This window comes from Perca flavescens, chromosome 15 (assembly GCF_004354835.1).
Source record: "Perca flavescens isolate YP-PL-M2 chromosome 15, PFLA_1.0, whole genome shotgun sequence".
NCBI lineage: Eukaryota > Metazoa > Chordata > Actinopteri > Perciformes > Percidae > Perca > Perca flavescens.
This window is the reverse complement of record NC_041345.1, coordinates 26,877,381-26,895,495: the sequence shown is the minus strand read 5'-3', so window position 1 is coordinate 26,895,495 and position 18,115 is coordinate 26,877,381. Positions and strand designations below refer to the sequence as shown.

The window sequence follows — 18,115 nt, the reverse complement described above, 5'->3', positions numbered from 1 at the left end:
TCTGGAGGGAACTTAAGTTTTCTCTACTGAATAAAAGGCATCCAACAGGGCACTTTTGCTGCATTTATATATTTTTTTGTTTCTTCAAAAATGTGGGCATCAACAGCACTGAGAGTCCCCACATCATGAGCCTATGCTGACTGGGTCTGTGTAAGGTGGAATGATTTCACATTCAGTAGCAGTAGGTGGCGCCAAAATATTTTCACAATTTTAAAATGTCACACTAGAGTTCTGAAGTATTAAAATCTGTTGCCGTGATTAAATCTGTCAAGTCAGAGCCTTGATATGACAATACAATTGATCAACAAACCATTCAGTCGTTGCACTTTCACTTGTAAATGCTTGAATATATTGTCTTACCCAAATTATAAATGGGGTGGACAAAATATTAGAAACATTGGCACAGTTTAACGCCATACAATTCAACAGCTGCAAATGCAGCCTCCACATTGACCATAATGTTGAATCAACTCCTCACTAAAGCAGATTCAGCAAAAACTAGACATTAGAAGCTCCATGAAGCTAGGGCTTATCCCAAGGCAGTGGGACTAGAATGCATTAGCTATTAACATCCACCTTCAGACAGTAGCCAGGTGGCAGGAAATGAGAAAAGACAGCAACCACAGATGTTGCAATTCTTGGTCGCAACTGCATTTGTTTTAGCTTGATGAATGCATTTCCTTACTCATAAAATATTTGTGAATTTTTCTTTAAAGTCTGAACCCTTTGTTGATTACATCCATGTTTACTAGCAAGCAGTCTTCTTGCTAGTCCCCTGCGTTTGGTGTCACACTCCTGCAGCTCACTCTTCTTCAAATAAAAAACAGACTTTTGACATTCTGTTGGCAGAAACCAAGGGAGGCACTAGCCCCCTTATGATTAGTCACTTTCTTTCCTTTTAAGATTATTTTTTTTGGGCATCTTAGGCCCGAATTTATATAGGATGAAATGGAAGAGGGGGTGACATGCAGCAAAGGAGCGCAGGGCGGAGTCGAACCTGCGGCCGCTGCGCCGAGGAGTAAACCTCTATACATGGGCGCCTGCTCCACCGGGTGAGCTACCCAGGCGCCCTGATTGGTCACTTTCAACGCGATCACACCCACACAGACCTCCTTAGCCTACCTTGATTGACAGCTATCGTTACAGGAAGCCCAGTGTGTACCGGCCGAAGAAGAGTTTCTGTCTTCATCAACGTTGTAGCACAAGATAGCAGCAGTAAATAAAAGGAATGTTCAGATGCTCTCGTCCGTTCTATTTTTGGGATATGCGCCACACTTTTGAAATGTCCCTAAATCCTTGCCGATGTACCCATAGCTAACATTTGAGCTAGCTGTAGCTAACATAGAGACATTTAAGTCCCGCCCCCATAAAAGGGGTAAACAGTGCTCCGCTCTCCATTGACTTATATTGCGTGAATGTTCCTCCTCGTCACGTATGAAAAGTTACAAACTTTGTTCTGGGTTCTTCACATTGTTGGTAGTGCATCCCAGCACAAAGCAGCGTTTAGGCATTTTTGTTGTCTGTTGTTCGAGCAGACGGAATGTGCAATGAGGAACCTTAAGATAGTCTGAACAATGTATTGATTACACCTGATAGCCTATAGTTTTATTGCATATACCAATATTGGTGTAAAGCTACAGAGGCAGGTTTAAATGTGATTTTGATTTGACGGTTGTATTACCTAATACCTCAATGGCCAGAGCAAGGAACCATGCTTATCATCTATTGGACTGCATGGTCTTATAATGAGTCTAAAAGGATTTTACTGGATCATATGCAACCACAGAGCCAAACGTTCAAAAAGCTCTCACTGTCATCAGTACAATTGGTTTATGGTTGCTATCCTGAGGCCCAATTACATTTCAGCTTCTCTACTCTCAGATGGTCTCTCCACATTTATACGCGCAGACACTGATGGATACTCCTGCTACAGCAGTTGACTCAACGAATGGAGCTCCTGAATCAGCATTGTTCTGCTTACTCAACATTTCCTGTTCCTGAGAAAATGGTTCACCACACAGAATCAGGAAATAGTCAGTGGCTGGGATATTTGTACTGCTTTTACAGATTAAAAAGGCACAATGGTGCGTCCATAGGGTGCCAAGGGTTTTCCCTTTGGAGAAAGGCAGACTATCTGTATATGGGATCTTACTCTTCAACAAAAAGGTCGACCTCCTTAGAAATCCTTCCCATAATGTTGTCAGACAGAATATTAATCTGAGCCCGTCAGTGGCTAAACCAGCACTTTTGTTAAGGTAACTTCAAGCTGGACAACTGCCATATTAACTCACATTGTAGCTTGTTTCGCTGACTGCCGACAGAAGCGATCTTGCTTAATACTGGACCGATGTCAGAGATTGTTGTTCCCATCAGTCACTTAGACACAAAAACATAGGAAAATAGGGTTGAAAAATGTGGAAGTTACCTTTTAAGAGCAAATCTGTTTGCAGGGCTTGAAATAAAACAGTGACAATGAGCGTTAATAATGTCTGAGGGTGTTTTTATCCATATATGTTCAAATTTTAAAAATTAAAAATTGGCTTTACAAATATTTTATGAGTAAGGAAATGCATTCATCATCTTTGTTACACTTCAAAGATACACACTGAGTTTTGGTGACAAGACAGCAACTTTTATGTCCAACTAGCTGAAACTAATGCAGTTGTGACCAACAATTGCAACTTCTGTGGTTGTGGTTGTCTTTTCTCATTTCCTGCCACCTGCCTACTGTCTGAAGGTGGATGTCAATAGCTAATGCATTCTAGTCCCACTGCCTTGTAATAAGCCCTACCTTCATGGAGCTTCTAATGTCTAGTTTTTGCTGAATCTGCTTTAGTGAGGTGTTGATTCAACATCATGGTCATTGTTGGAGGCTGCATTTGCAGCTGTTGAATTGTATGGCATTATACTTGAGAGTGTTTCTAATATTTTGTCCACCCCATTTATAATTTAGGATAGACAATATATTTTTAACAAGTTGCCAGTGCAACAAAATACAAGCATTTAAGCATTCAACTGAATGGTTTGTTGATCAATTGTATTGTCATATCAAGCCCGCCCCCCCCGGCAGAGACTCCCGGCCTACAAATCCTATCCTACAGACTAAAGGAAATATTTTTTATTTCAAATGTAATGTTGTTGAGGTCAAAACGCTAGAAAACATATCACTGTCCAAATAATTATTTGACTGCACTGTATCTTCTACACCACCTTTCCAAGTTTCAAGTTTAATATTGTCATTTCCACATTCCACAATTATTTGGAAACAAATGTCGTTTCCCATTGCCCAAGGTGCTAGCAGACAAACGCACTCATACACAACCGGAAACCCAGTCTGGGTTAGGTAGGGCACTAAAGTATTGTAAGTATATCAGCAACACTGTCTAGCTAGCGGATACCTAGCATGATACCCTGTAGGGGTTTGTGATTCTGGCCAGTATGTGGGTGACGGCCCACAGGTCATTGATCTCTACTTCTGTCAACACTGACCGTCAACAAACTTGGATCTGGTGTAGTTCAACAGTGCAGGAGTAGAGCGTTTGATAGGTTGTTAACGTCGACTTTAACACAATCACATAATTTAGCTCCAAGGGCTCGATAATACTTTGAGTGGCAGCCGAACCAATACTTGCCAAGTACCAACATTTGGTAATGAATGCATGGTCAGATTCTTCAGCCTCTTTCAGACATGACATTCAATTTGGCCTTGTGTGTTCCGATTGATTTGGCATGCAGTTAACACAACAGTCATACTTTAAATTCACCGCTGTTTTTGTGAAGAAGGAAATCACGAAACCACGAAAAGACAAACCAGCGTTTTGCTCGACGTGTGGATCCAACCGATGGAAAAGTTCTTGCCGCTCGCAGCTGGGGCTGCACGACATTGCAATATTATTTTGTTTCCTGCGATATACAGTATATTGCGATATACAGTATGTCATTTTTACAAGACGATCTAAGATCATTATCGACTAGTGGGGTGATTTTGTAGGAGAGTGCATCTATATAGAAAATAAAAATGAAAAAGGGAACTTTTCTAATGTGAATCATTCTTTGTTGAACTTGAATGCTTTACAAACACCAAAGCAGGTACGTGATGTGACTTCTGTTCTAATGTATTATCAACCCATGCTAGATGTCAATGATAATAATAATGCATGCATGTTGCTTCCCCTAAATGTCAGGCTGTGGTCGACTAGCAGAGCCTGCTTTGGTTGTTTGATAAATTGATCAGCATAGATTGTGATTGGTGGTTTGCTGTGTATGCAGAGCCTGCACGTCACGCACTGGCAACAAACCGTGTATCCAAGAACACTTCAATCAGTGTAAATTATATTCTATCAGACACAGACTTCTGTTGTAGATAAGTGTTAAGTTTCCAGCTTCGCGGCTCCGTACCCTAACTTTAGTTGGGACTAGGCCTGCACGATTAATAGTTATCAAATCGCGATCTCGATTCACCCGTTTGCAATTACATTTTTAAATGACTTCGATATTTTTATTATTATTTAAAAAAGGGCATTTCCGTCCTCTAGAGACTAAAGCTGTAGCATGTTGATTGACATGTTTTAATTATGTAAAGACATGTTCAGGGAGTTCAGATGGAGCCTGTATCAGGGCCATATTTAGTTCAATTTGTTATATGTCACTAGTTTTGGTAGCCTACTGTACTTAAATGGCCAGAATGTACTTTATTTTCTTTATTCATTGAAGCCTCTATGTTTACAGGCTTGTGGTGATGCTATAGGTGTGCTATAGGTGCCAAAAAAAAAAAATCTGTTTGGTACTGCCAATTTGTTTTGTTTCGTCATGGTTCATGTGTGCAATAAACAATAATAATAAAGAAAATCGTGGCAGAGAATCGTGACATCAATTCTAAGTTAAAAAAATCTTGATTCATATTTTTCCCCCGAATTGAGCAGGCCTAGTGGGGACAAACCCCTTGATTCTTTAGGCTAACTATTAGCTTTAGCCTGGCTGGTAGCAGCTTTTTGGCAACTCTGTGGTGGGAAATAGCCCGGACACGTCGTTATAACGTTGCATTTAATCAGGTGATTTATTTGGTCTTTGCGGACAACATAAAACACTGACTACTGTAGCTTCACTACCCACGGAAAAGCATCACTGCGTCCGCGGCAGCTGCCACTTACGCTACTTTTCTACACGCAGAGAGCCTCACTCCCCATAAGAAACCCTGTCAGACTAGCGTTACGTCACATATATGTGTTGCCCACATGGCCACCCGTCTTAAAAAGGGGGAAGGGTCGGCCGGTAACAATCATGTAAAAGGAAAAGCTGTGAAACTATTTTGCAACCAGAGGCAGCAGCGTCCTCATCAAGCCAGATGAGGCGCCAAATATTCGCAGGCGATTATTTGCCATTTTCTTGTTGTTTATTAGTTACGCCCCTGGTGTGTTAAGGGATTAGCCTTGTACTATAACAGTGGCATACAATGGACAGAAATTATAATTAAAATGTTAATCTCAATTATTTGCATCATAATTAATCATCAATTAAAATGGCACGATTGTGACCTCTTATCTGTGTCCTATTACAGGTAAAGCACTTGAATGGAAGCTGTTATAGGAGTTTAATATGGAGCGGCTGCTCTACAGGTGCACTGGACTGTGCTGGGCGGAGAAGTGAATGCTAAATTTGTCATAATTGTAGATAAGGTGCATTGTGGGGGGGGGGGGAGGGGAGAACATCAGTAATAATGGTCAGCATTTATAAGAATGGCAGTATAAAAATAAGCAAGAACTACATGGACATGACAAATTAAAATACAGAAGTCGAGCGGAATATTTGGCCTTAACTGGCGGCGGAGTCAACTTGGAAAAGTCTAGGTACAGCTCTACAAAACTCATCAATCAATCAATGCTGTAAACACACACAACACAACCATTAGATGACTTACAATCTGTTTCTCTGTGTATTTGTTGGAGCTCAGCAGGTTGACGGCCTCCATGTGTCCAAAGTCAATGTCATGGCCGAGCAGGAAGATGAAGAGCAGCTTGCAGACATATTTCTTCTTGCTGTAGCCGTCGAGAGCCTTGTCCCCTTTAAACTTGGAGCGAATGTTGGCCAGCTCTTTATTGATCCGTTTTATCTCGGCTTCCTTGCTCTTACCTGACGTGGGGAAAAGAAGTAGTACAATGTCAGCATTTAAAAACATGGCCCTGAAGGACCTGGCTATTAAAAGGGAAACCATGTGTCAAAGTTGTGCAAAGTTGTCTGGATGATGACCTCTTTGATCATCCTCAATCGGACAAACATGGATAGCTGTAGGGCTGGGCGATGTGGCTTATAAATAATAGCTCCATATTTTTAAGCTACGCCGCGATTAGTCTCACACTGCCAGACCTATCTCCACTCTGGCTTGTTTGTATTTCTTTAAACCATTCACAACCGTCCTGGACGGCGCTAAGCCCCAGATGCAGTGACGTTGCCGTGCAAAATAGACCGATGAAATAACATAAGGGGGGCTTCACAATTAATGGCATCCCAATGTTGGCTTCCCACAAGTTAATGAACATGATCGACTGCGATATTAATGAAACTCTCCTGTTTATCAAAACAAGCGCTTCTTAAAAAAGGTCCCATGGCATGAAAATGTCACGTTATGAGGTTTTTTAACATTAATATGAGTTCCCCCAGCCTGCCTATGGTCCCCCAGTGGCCAGAAATGGTGATAGGTGTAAACCGAGCCCTGGGTATAGCTCACATGGGCCAATCTGGAATCTTCCCTTTATGACATCATAAGTGGAAAGGTTACCTCCGCTTTCTCTGCTTTGCCCGCCCAGAGAATTTGGCCCACCCATGAGAGAGCGAGACATCGTGGCTTGCAAACAAGCAAAGTGGCAATTGGTCAAGGCCACACCTCCAACCTCCACCTTGCCCCCGCTCTCTCCTCCTGAATAGCATTTAAAGCTACAGACACAGAAATGACACATCCTAAGGAAAGCTCATTGTGGGACTGGCTCTAGTGGCTGTAATTCTGCACCAAGGCTGAATTACAGAAAAGAGACTTCAGATACAGTATTAGGGGACCTCTAAGGTCTATATAAAAGAGACTTCAGATACAGTATTAGGGGACCACTAAGGTCTATATAAAAGAGACTTCAGATACAGTATTAGAGGACCACTAAGGTCTATATAAAAGAGACTTCAGATACAGTATTAGAGGACCACTAAGGTCTATATAAAAGAGACTTCAGATACAGTATTAGGGGACCACTAAGGTCTATATAAAAGAGACTTCAGATACAGTATTAGATGACCACTAAGGTCTATATAAAAGAGACTTCAGATACAGTATTAGAGGACCACTAAGGTCTATATAAAAGAGACTTCAGATACAGTATTAGGGGACCACTATGGTCTATATAAAAGAGACTTCAGATACAGTATTAGGGGACCACTAAGGTCTATATAAAAGCATCCAAAGAGCACCATGTCATGGGACCTTTAAAACAAACAGCATGAATCGAGAAGGACTCGGCCAGCGCTGCGCCAGAGCGCCGTTCACTCGGACAACAGTCCACTAGCATGCGCTGCTTTGGTATTGGCTATTGGCCAGATTGTTAATTCAAACAACGGTATCAGTCCGGAATATAACAAACAAACATTCCTAAAGATAAACATCTAGACTACATACGGACAGCTTTTTTGAAATTTTAAACACTACGTTCATGCGTAACACAACATTCCGGCGGTTGTGCGACCGCTTTCCACACACGCGCGAAAAGATTCTGTTCACGTTAACGCTGCATGTTAACATCCGGTGCTAATATAGCACCGGAAGGACAACGCATGCACTGAGACAAAAATGCGTTTGCCCACCTATATAAATATATAGAGGAGACGGTGAATAACCCTATTTCAACAAACGGTGGTGTGTTCCTTTAAAACATGGCAATTGTATTGTCAATTTCGGCAACTTAAAGCTGATGCCTGGTTGCCAAGCCGGCAACCACTTTAAAAAGTTAGCGTTGAGCCCTGCTCACAGTGATTTGTCAGGTGACTTATCTGAAGTGAGCTACAGGATTTTTAGTACAGAGAAATGGACCCACAACTGAGGGCTAATCATTTATGTTCAAAAAGCCAAACATAAATTGCGTGCCTTTTCTCAGGCCTGACAGCTTTAAGGGATGGTGTCCAAATCACGAGTAATAGTCAGTCTCACTCCAAATGGAAAAAGGAAGAAACATACCTTGTTTACATATCAACACTGAAGTCAAATCAAACACAACTAACAAATAATTACAGGGTGCGTTTGTTGTACGAAAGCCGTTGTCATTGCTGGAGGTATTATGGCAGGCAGCTACAGTAAAAACTCTATCCAGATAAGTGAGCAGATGGAGGGAGGGATGGGTTCCAATAACTGGTTCCATTTTGGATCGGATTCCAGGTTGACAAACAACATGGATTTGCTAAACTCAATCTAACTTATCCCTTATAGAACCTTTGATTTCTCCATCCTGTTTGAATATGTTTGGCAGATATGACAATATAAAACGGAGACTATTTACAGAGATTTTGCCAAACCAATTACACTGTAGCATATAACCCTTCCTCTGGCCGTATTATATCAGTGTCGGCAACATTGCATGAGTAGTACTTTGATTCGTCAGTAGAGCTGGGCGATACGGGGAAAAAAATCAAAATAAAATATCACAATATGTTTGACCAAATACATCGATGTCCGTATTGCGGCGATAATGTAGGGTTGACTTTTGGCGCTTTCACAAAATATTAACACTATGAGAGTTTTGATAAATATTCACCAATAATATGGATATAATGACTAAGTGGGTGAAGGCAAATAATGGAACAGCTAGAAAATGACATCACTACTGTAATGCGGCCTTTAAAACCAGGAAAAGACAACACTTGTGTCATATCACTCTATCACGATATCCAAAAGACGACATCTAGCCTCATATATCGATGTTGATATAATATCGATATATTGCCCCGTATTTGTCAGGTATTTAATTTGACATTCCTGTCTACCTTTATTAGCATCCAGCCTTTGTTTGTGCTAGGGATGCACCGATACCACTTTTTTTAAGATCGAGGACAAGTACTTACATTTGGGTACTTGGTTTAGGTCTATTTTAATGTCCACATGTTAGCACGGTTACCATTGCTAAGTCTATTTTAGGGATGCGCCGATACCACTTTTGCAGAAGGCAGAGTCCCATGACGTCATTCACGTGCATATTAAGTAGCCATGTGGATTTACTGATCCAGCAGAGAGGATGGTTAGTTTACGCCAGCAGCTACGTTCACTAGATGTCCAAATTTAAAGACTCGTGGCAAAATGTAACAGTGTAAAACACTTAGACCACACACCGAGAGCTTTCATTTCAGCTTTTGTGAAGAAGAAAAATATATATCGCTATTTACAGAGTAGCACCTTAGTTGTTAGAACAGCGCTGTGTAGGGACCGCATCATGCAGACAGAGCAGATTGAAATAGCGCTGTCTTCATGTTTATGCCCGCTAAGCTGATGAGAGACATCGGGCTAACACCGCCACTCCGAATATCAGTGGTGAAGTTTACGGGCAACAGGCTGCTAATTTCTTTGGAAACACGGTTTCTGTGACTGCTGGGAATCTCTCGGCTCCAGTACGAGAAGACGTCGAAACCCGGTATTATCAACGACTGACAATGGCTGGTCGTCAAGTGCAATCATGCATTGGGTAAGAGCCTAGTTATTTTTTTACAGCAAAAAATCTCCAAACGGCTGCCATTGCTCCTCTTCCCTCGCCTACCTGCTTGACGGAGGAGTTAATGTCACATTGCTATGAGGTGGTATCAGAGTATTTCTGTACATGCACAGTTAGTCTGGCTATCACCAGACCAAGCTCAACCTTTTAAGATTCAACGTTAGTCTGGGGAGTCTGCTCTGTATTTTCTACTGCACACGAGGCGAGATCAACGGGCATAGTTCAAAATGACTCTGTACGCAATTGGATAGTCCTCCAACCAATCGGACCAATGATCCGGGTGACGTAGCAGCGACAGTGGCATCAACGGGTTGCTGCGCTTCGGTGGCCGCCATGTTGAATGTAAACAAGAAGCTGCTCGGTCGCTTCTCTATTGTCATCGTGTTAAACCTGCCAATAGCATGTAGTGGATAAGCTAGTTTGTGATTGGTCCCCTCAAAATTGTAACGGAAGCAGGATAGATAAACGTACAGGTTTCCAGCCTGAGCTGCAGGGTGGAATCAAATCGCCGGCAGATTGGGCTGGGTTAACCCAGTCTACATGCGCAGGGCATCGGACCGATACCAGATACTGGCATCGGTATCGATGCATCCCTAGTTTGTGCTGGCCACGCTGCCAACTATCAGCTTTCATATAAGAATCCATAGTATACCGGTATTACAATATAAAATGACTCTTCCCATGATACTATCTCGTCAGTATGATCAACTGATTTAATCATATACATTTTTAGTATACTACAGTTGTTAGCTCTCATTTATCATTTAGTTTATGAATGCATGGCATACTACCTGATTCTTTGTTATCTGTCCTACCTAGTGCCTGTAGTCAAAGATTAAACCAGTAAAATAACCAGCATAGAAAATTACAGACCCATTGCACTAGCTAGTATACTTTCCAAAGTGTTAGAAGGCATCTTGTTGGATAGGTTTCAAAAATACCTCATAACCACTGACAATCAATTTGGTTTTTAAAAGTAAACATGGCTCAGATGTGTGTATATAATACTACAATATTTGTTTTCTGTATGCTTCAAAAGCCTTTGATCATATTAATCAGGGAAAATTGTTTAACAAACTACTTTAGCGAGGGGTCCCCCAATATTTGATAAGGATTTTGCACTTTTGGTACTCACAGCAAACCATGCAGTTAAGATGGAATAAGAGTATATCTGCACCTTTTTAGTCACTAATTATTTTTTATATGGATGATCTTTCTAAAACGTTCCGAGTGCAAAACTAGTAATGCTGTCAGCTTTAAATGACATATACACCGCTTTGTAACTGGGAATTGAACATTACAAAATAGCATGAACATCGTTAACCTCCGTTTCCAGATGAGTCTAGCCCTTGTATTATGTTAAGGGTCAATTTGACCCATTCGCGTTTTTGGGTTGACCAAAATACTGGTTAACCTATCTTTTTCTTCATGAAATTGTATGACATTTCCTCATTTAGGGTCATAAACTTGTTCATAAAATCTGGACACACTGATGTGTAGTGGAATGTCTGTTCAGTTTGTATACAAAGATGATGTTGCGAGTCATTTTGACCAAGAGACTTTTAACACCCATTTAGAACCGTGTGTGTGTTTGTGTGTGTGTGTGTGTGTGTGTAAATGAAGAGCTTTCTCGTGCTTGTCCTCTTCTCTGTTGTAATGTAAGGTTTGCAACTGAAGAAGTTTTAGCACAGATTTTTGATGGTAATAGTGATGTAGAGGAAGAGGTTTCAGAGTCAGAGGATCTTTCAGAGACCGAGAACAATGCTATTGAGGATCTGGATTGTGAATTTTCCTATGATGAACAGGATTCTGGGGACCAGTCGGATGTAGTCTCTACATTAGCTGAAAACAATGGGCAGCAATCATCTTCAACATGGACAGCTAAAGATGGTAACATAAAAAGGTCAACATCACCACACTGACGCCAAGACAGACTGTCATCAAAATGACTCCAAGCCCCACAAGATTTTCTGCCACACTAGTTGATGATATTCAATCACCATTTCATCTCTTCACATCCCAACCAATAGAGTATCATAGTGGACATGACCAATTTGCAGGGGAGGTGTGTATTTCAAGAGAAATGGAAGCCACTGGATCAGATTGACTTGCATACATACATTGAAATCCTAGTCCTGCTGCGTCCGCCGCATCCACCCATGCTCTGCAGCGCCACGTTACATCCCGCAACGCCCTGCTGTGATGTTCATACGCACAGAGTAGTCAGGATCCGGTATTGGAGACTACACTACTCAGTATGACATGATGTGCCCTGCTATGACATGAACTTCCATGACGACCTCGAAGTCACTGTTCCATTATCTCTAATGTGACTATTATTGCCACTGTTCATCACGCCCCCAACCGGCCCCGTCAGACACCGCCGACCAAGAGTCTGGGTCTGCCGAGGTTTCTTCCTAAAAGAGAGTTTTTCCTCGCCACTGTCGCAACAGCCACTGATAATGCTTGCTCTTGGGGGAATTACTGTAATTGTTGGGGTTTGGGAATTTATAGAGTGTGGTCTAGACCTACGCTATCTGTAAAGTTTCCCGAGATAACTCTTGTTATGATTTGATATTATAAATACAATTTAATTGAATTAAATTGAATAGTATTAGCTGGAGTGTACAAGTCAAAAGGGAGAAGCAACTGCCAGTCAGTGGAATGACAAGAGTGGAAGGCCAATATTTCTAGCAACAATGTCTTGGGTGTTCCACAACACTAGAGCTGGTGGACATGAAAGAGACAAACTAGCTGAGATCAGAGATGTATGGGATAAATGGGTCAACATTTTACCTGTCTTGTACAATACTGGTCCCCATGTCACTGTAGATGAACACCTTGCTCCATTCAGGGGGTGCTGTCCTTTCTGACAGTACATGCCCAACAAGCCTGCCAAGTATGGCATCAAAATATGGGCATCCTAGGATGCCAAATCTAGCTATGCATGGAATATGCAAGTGTATACCGGAAATATTTTCACTCAATAATTGGTAAAAACAGTTTTGGGGGAAAAAATGTTTGTGATGAGGAAAAAAAGTTTGTTTTGAGTGTATTTACACTGTACGGGTCAACCCGTAACATCATCAATGTAATTTTTTTTTCAACATAATACAAGGGCTAGACATCTGGATTTCTAATATAAACATTTATGGTCTCAGTTTGACCAAAGCGACAGCCAACGTTTAAAAATCAAAAGGCCTCGTTGTCTGCATCCAAGCATCAGAGCCTTTGTTTTGTTGCAAGTGGTGGTAAAACAGACATGTCACAGGCAACATCTAGAGTAATACTGGTTCCAATGTTGAGTGGTTAGAGGCCAGTAAAAACTATGCACCTACAGGTAATTAGCGCTCTCTCGTTTCACGTCATATCGCTACAGCACCACGTTAAAGGGTAACGTTACAGCCAGCAACTAGAGCAAAGGCAACTGATACTATTAGCGTTAAATGACACAAATCGGTAAGCAGAATGAAAGAAAATGTCACTTACAATTTCTTATGTCCGAAATGAAAACGGCTAATCCGCGCATTCCATCTCCTTTCGACACAGCCGGCATTTTTGCAGGTTTCTGTCCTCTACGGCCTTAACGTTATCCGTCGGTCAGCTTAACACTGGGCTGGAGTGGAAGATGGCCAACTTGACGTTTAGTAGTAACGTTAGATAGCTCCTTCGCAGATCCGGTCGTATCGCTACACCTTTATGATTGACCTACCAAGCTCACTGTATGCTTGTGGGAGGCTAGCTCAGATAGCATTTGCTAGATTAGCTAGCTGGATGGCGGTGGATCAAGCAGCAGCAGGAGAACTTAACCTTATCCCTGTTAACTGGTTCGTTTCCGCAGGCTCTGGGAAGCTAGCGTTATTTCATTCAATCCTTATCCAGCTAGGATTACAACCGACGCGCATAACACCTGACGTTACTGTAATAATTCGCTTAAATTAAAACCGCCAACCACTTGGGTGTCTCTCAGATGAATGTAGTCCGATGTCTTAATGAAAATATGGTCCGAGAATATAACGTTACTTCGAGTCAAGCACCGTAAAGCTAGCTTAACAGCTAGCTAGCTGGCTAGCAATATCATTCAAATACTGGAATACATCACGGGTTGACCGGAATAACTCAGACGGTCTTAATAGCCAACCGGCGATATGAAATTATAGCCCGGCTCTCTTTATCGCGCACTAAATTTGGTAAATAAAATGTGCCGTATAATTGATGTCCGTTTTAATTCTCCAGCCTTCACTCCACGGATTGGATAAGGCTCGTGACAACAGCGTGACCGCGCGACGCACCCGTGCACGCGTACGCTCCTTTCCTCGTACTGAGTGCAGCCCCAGCGCTGATTGGTCCAGTCCAAAGGGGGGTAAGCTTCGCGTCAGAACCATAGACAGTATATAATGGACCAATAGACCCCGTTGCTCTGGGTGGAGACCAGTGAAGGCTATTAGAAGCACTTTCCCGGTGATGGCCAGCTTTACTGCGCAGCCTCCAACTGAGAGAATGTGACGTGAGCAACGTGTCTGAAAGTTGGAAGTCTTCTGGTAGCTGTGCCAAAAGAAATTTAAATCATTCCCAATCTTACAGATACGGAGAGTGTAGGTGTATGTAAGGAGATAACATGGGCACAGGCTAATTATTGCTAACTAACATGCTAGTTAACATTAGTAATTAAACCTAAACAGCTCATGTAAGTCGAAACTGCCTGCGAGCTTCTCCTGTACTATACGGTAATTCCACAGTAAGTCACTTGGTTATGACACAATCGTTAGCTTATTTTTACAAAAGCGTCTGCTACGGAGCCATAACGTGAAGTACAAGGTAATGGAGCCTTTTATACATTGTTGTGTTTCTTTGGAACTAAACAACGGACAAATAGAGTCTTCAAACATTTCTGATGTAAAGTTATTCGCAGTCAAGTGACGTAAAAAAAAAATGGCGGTCAGCGGAATGCTAACAGGAGGTGATGGCCAGTTAGCAACAAAATGGCGCCATAGATGGCTCGAGTTCTGAAGCGAAGCTTACCCCCTTGTTCAGAACGCGAACCTCCGATGGCGCCATTTTGTTGCTACAAAGCGATCACCTCTTGTTAGCATTACACTGACCGCCATTTTGTTTTTTACGTCACTTGACTGCGAATAACTTTACATCTGAAGCGTTTAAAGACTCTATTTGTCCGTTGTTTATTTATAAAGAAACACAACAATGTATAAAAGGCTCCATTACCTTGTACCTCACGTTATGGCTCCGTAGCAGACGTTTTTGTAAAAATAAGCTAACGATTGTGTCATAACCAAAGTGACCTACTGTCGCACAGTAGAGGAATTACCGTATAGTACAGGAGAAGCTCGCAGGCAGTTTCGACTTACATTAGCTGTTTAGGTTTAATTACTAATGTTAACTAGCATGTTAGTTAGCAATAATTAGCCTGTGCTTATGTTATCTCCTTACATATACCTACACTCTCCGTCTCTGTAAGATTGGAAATTATTGAGATTTCTCTTGGCACAGCTACCAGAAGACTTACAACTTTCAGACACGTTGCTCACATCACATTTACGTTGTCTGTGTCAGTTGGAGGCTGTGCAGTAAAGCAAGTGATCACCGGAAAAGTGCTTCTAATAGCCTTCACTGGTCTCCGTCCAGAGCAACGGGGTCTATTGGTCCATGGTTCCAAATCGCATGCTTTCTTTTTTACTTTGAGTAAAATGTTGCAGTTGCTTGCAGTATGCAATCAATTGGAAATAAAACTAGGCCTACTTGGTCATAAAATTGCGCCTTGAACTTTGCCTCAGCTTGCTGCGCTAAGGATTGTGGGTCAGTATAGCCAGGGGCACGTTCAATCATGTTCAATCTTAAAATTCGTTCCAATACCCATACTACCATACTTTTTAGTATGCCAGAAAAAGAAAAGAAAATGTTAGGTCTACCTCGCACTACAAAGGGAGGACCCTGTGTGTGTGTGTGTGTGTGTGTGTGTGTGTGTGTGTGTGTGTGTGTGTGTGTGTGTGTGTGTGTGTGTGTGTGTGTGTGTGTGTGTGTGTGAGCGGGTGTATTGCTGTGTACCCAATGAACTTGGCGTTTTGAATTTTCTGCAGAGAGGTAGTTTAGTTGCTGACAGTTGTGCACGTTTCCCTGGCCACTCTGCATGCTGCATATAGACCTTTTCAATGGAATTCCATTGCTTGGAACCAGCCTGCCCCCCTTTGTTAACTTCCTGTCAGTTGATGTCATACACTGCAACAGGAAATCAACATGGGGCCATTTAGAGTGTTTATGTTTACAACTGTGAAATGATCTGTAAGCGGCTTCCCCACAAGGCTGAGCCGTGCTCCCTCCTTCCTCCACCCGGACCACTCCGCCTACTACAACCGGAGGTGCTTCTCCCTTCCCCTTGAATTGTATTGTTGAAATGGTCAGCTGTGTGGGCGGAGTTAGCAACAGCTTTCAGCTGCAAGGATTCCAGGAAGGCTGCTCGCTGTATCCTCGCTCATAGCTCCTCAGAAATCCCTCCTAGCTCCTTGAGGCAGGAATAAGAGCTTCAAGAAGGAGGGCCAGAACAACTTCCTGTTCAGCTGAGGCACGAGGAACTATCAAAGAAGGGACGTGAGATGCACCTCTGGGTGTGTGACGACAAGCATGGTTGGAACGTGCAATGCACTAGTGTTTAACCAGCATAGAAAATATGCATATACTGCATGCAACAGTACATACTTTCTAAGGGCAGCTGCTGTATGTACTTCAGTGTGGAGGGCAGTCACCTGCAGCGCTGGGGGAGGCAGGTACTGCATTGTGGAGAGTAGTCACCTGCAGCGCTGCATGGCTGAGGCAGGTAGTGCAGTGTGGGGGGCAGTCACCAGCAGCGCTGGCTGGGGCACATACTGCATTGTGGGGGGCAGTCACCTGCATCGCTGGCTGGGGCACATACTGCATTGTGGGGGGCAGTCACCTGCGGTGCTGGGGGAGGCAGGTAGTGCAGTGTGGGGGGCAGTCACCTGCAGCGCTGGCTGGGGCACATACTGCATTGTGGGGGGCAGTCACCTGCAGCGCTGGCTGGGGCACATACTGCAGTGTGGGGGGCAGTCACCTGCAGCGCTGGCTGGGGCACATACTGCAGTGTGGGGGGAAGTTACCCGCAGGACTGTGGGAAGCAGTTCCCACAGGGGGCAGTGATGACATGCGGGTGGTGCAGGTCCAAGGAGGAAGCTGCTAACCTCCTTAGGACATTTTACTGCAGTGGATGTGGAGGACATCATTGCTCTCACTGGTATCAGAGAAGGTTCTCAAAACAACCCAGATATCATCCACACCAAGGTTGGTCCTCATGGTCTCCATGGTTTTCTTAGCCCAACGCTGGACTGATGATCCAGACTGGCTGTGGATGGAAAATAGATTGCAATAGTAACTGATGTGTAGGGTAGTGACAAAAAGTAAAAGTTGGAAAACCCTACCAAGTTAACATGATTGCAGTAGTCTCCTGTTTTAGAAATATTGAATAGGCTACAATTTAAAAAAATAGTCATAGTGCCTTATGATGATCACAAAACTGCACAGACATAGCACTCACTTGTGTGGGTGCAGCGTGGTCCCAGCTGTCAGAAGAATACATTTCTCTGGAGGGGAGAGAATCAAAATTGAATCATTCAAATAAATCTCTGAGACACAAAGACTGAAATGGCCAACATCTCCAAATAGATAGCTGAGAGTAACTAAACCATCACTTTTTTATTCAACAGTGGCATAAACATGTTACATATCAATACCACTGTGGTGTAAATGTGTTTGTTCTGCTTTTTCTGGAATGAACAGGTAAACATAACACACTAACATTTAATGTAGCCTACTGTTTCCATTGTGTAGGCTAGGCTACCAATAGTTTTTTTTTTTACTGCCTGTGGGCCTATTTCATGGAACTTGTTTAATGTAGTGAGCAATAGCCTAAATAGGCTATATGCATCAACATCACCTATGGTCTTTGACAGGCTATATGACAGTAGGCCTAAGTAGGTAGACTGACATAGCAGCCCCGTTGCTTAACTTAACCACAGAAATGATTCTGCCATCGCTGTTGCTGCAGTTTGGACCAGTTTCCATAAGGACAAAAGAAAAAAAAACTCAGTTATCTCCATTAACCCAGTTTCCTTTAAAACTCAAGGATGTATATTTTTTTCTTCCTCAATACTAAATGAATGCTTAAGATTCAATACTCCCACCTCACAATTCAGTGTTTCCTTTAGGATTTTTTTAAGCAGTGGGGGCCGGTCTGTCCGAACAACCACCGCGCGCCCCGCCGGCCAAATGTTTTACGTATGAAACGCAACGGACACTTCGCTGCAACGCAAACTAATACATTTATTCACCTCTATTCACACACAAGGCATATT

General features: G+C 42.6%; 1 protein-coding gene across 3 annotated transcripts in view; it reads right to left on the bottom strand.

The window, feature by feature from the left end:
- ap2a1 (adaptor related protein complex 2 subunit alpha 1) overlaps positions 1-14,084 on the bottom strand; it is a 39,215-nt gene extending 25,131 nt beyond the window's left edge. For 2 of the 3 annotated variants that reach the window (XM_028598884.1, XM_028598881.1), the window contains exons 1-2: positions 13,224-14,084; positions 5,918-6,129 (exon numbers count right to left, since the gene is read on the bottom strand). In XM_028598884.1, the coding sequence (XP_028454685.1) occupies positions 5,918-6,129; positions 13,224-13,290 (279 nt within the window). In that variant the 5' untranslated portion in view covers positions 13,291-14,084. The remainder of the gene's footprint in view (positions 1-5,917; positions 6,130-13,223) is intronic. The other variant, XM_028598883.1, reaches the window with a different exon arrangement.
- Positions 14,085-18,115: the final 4,031 nt, after the last annotated feature.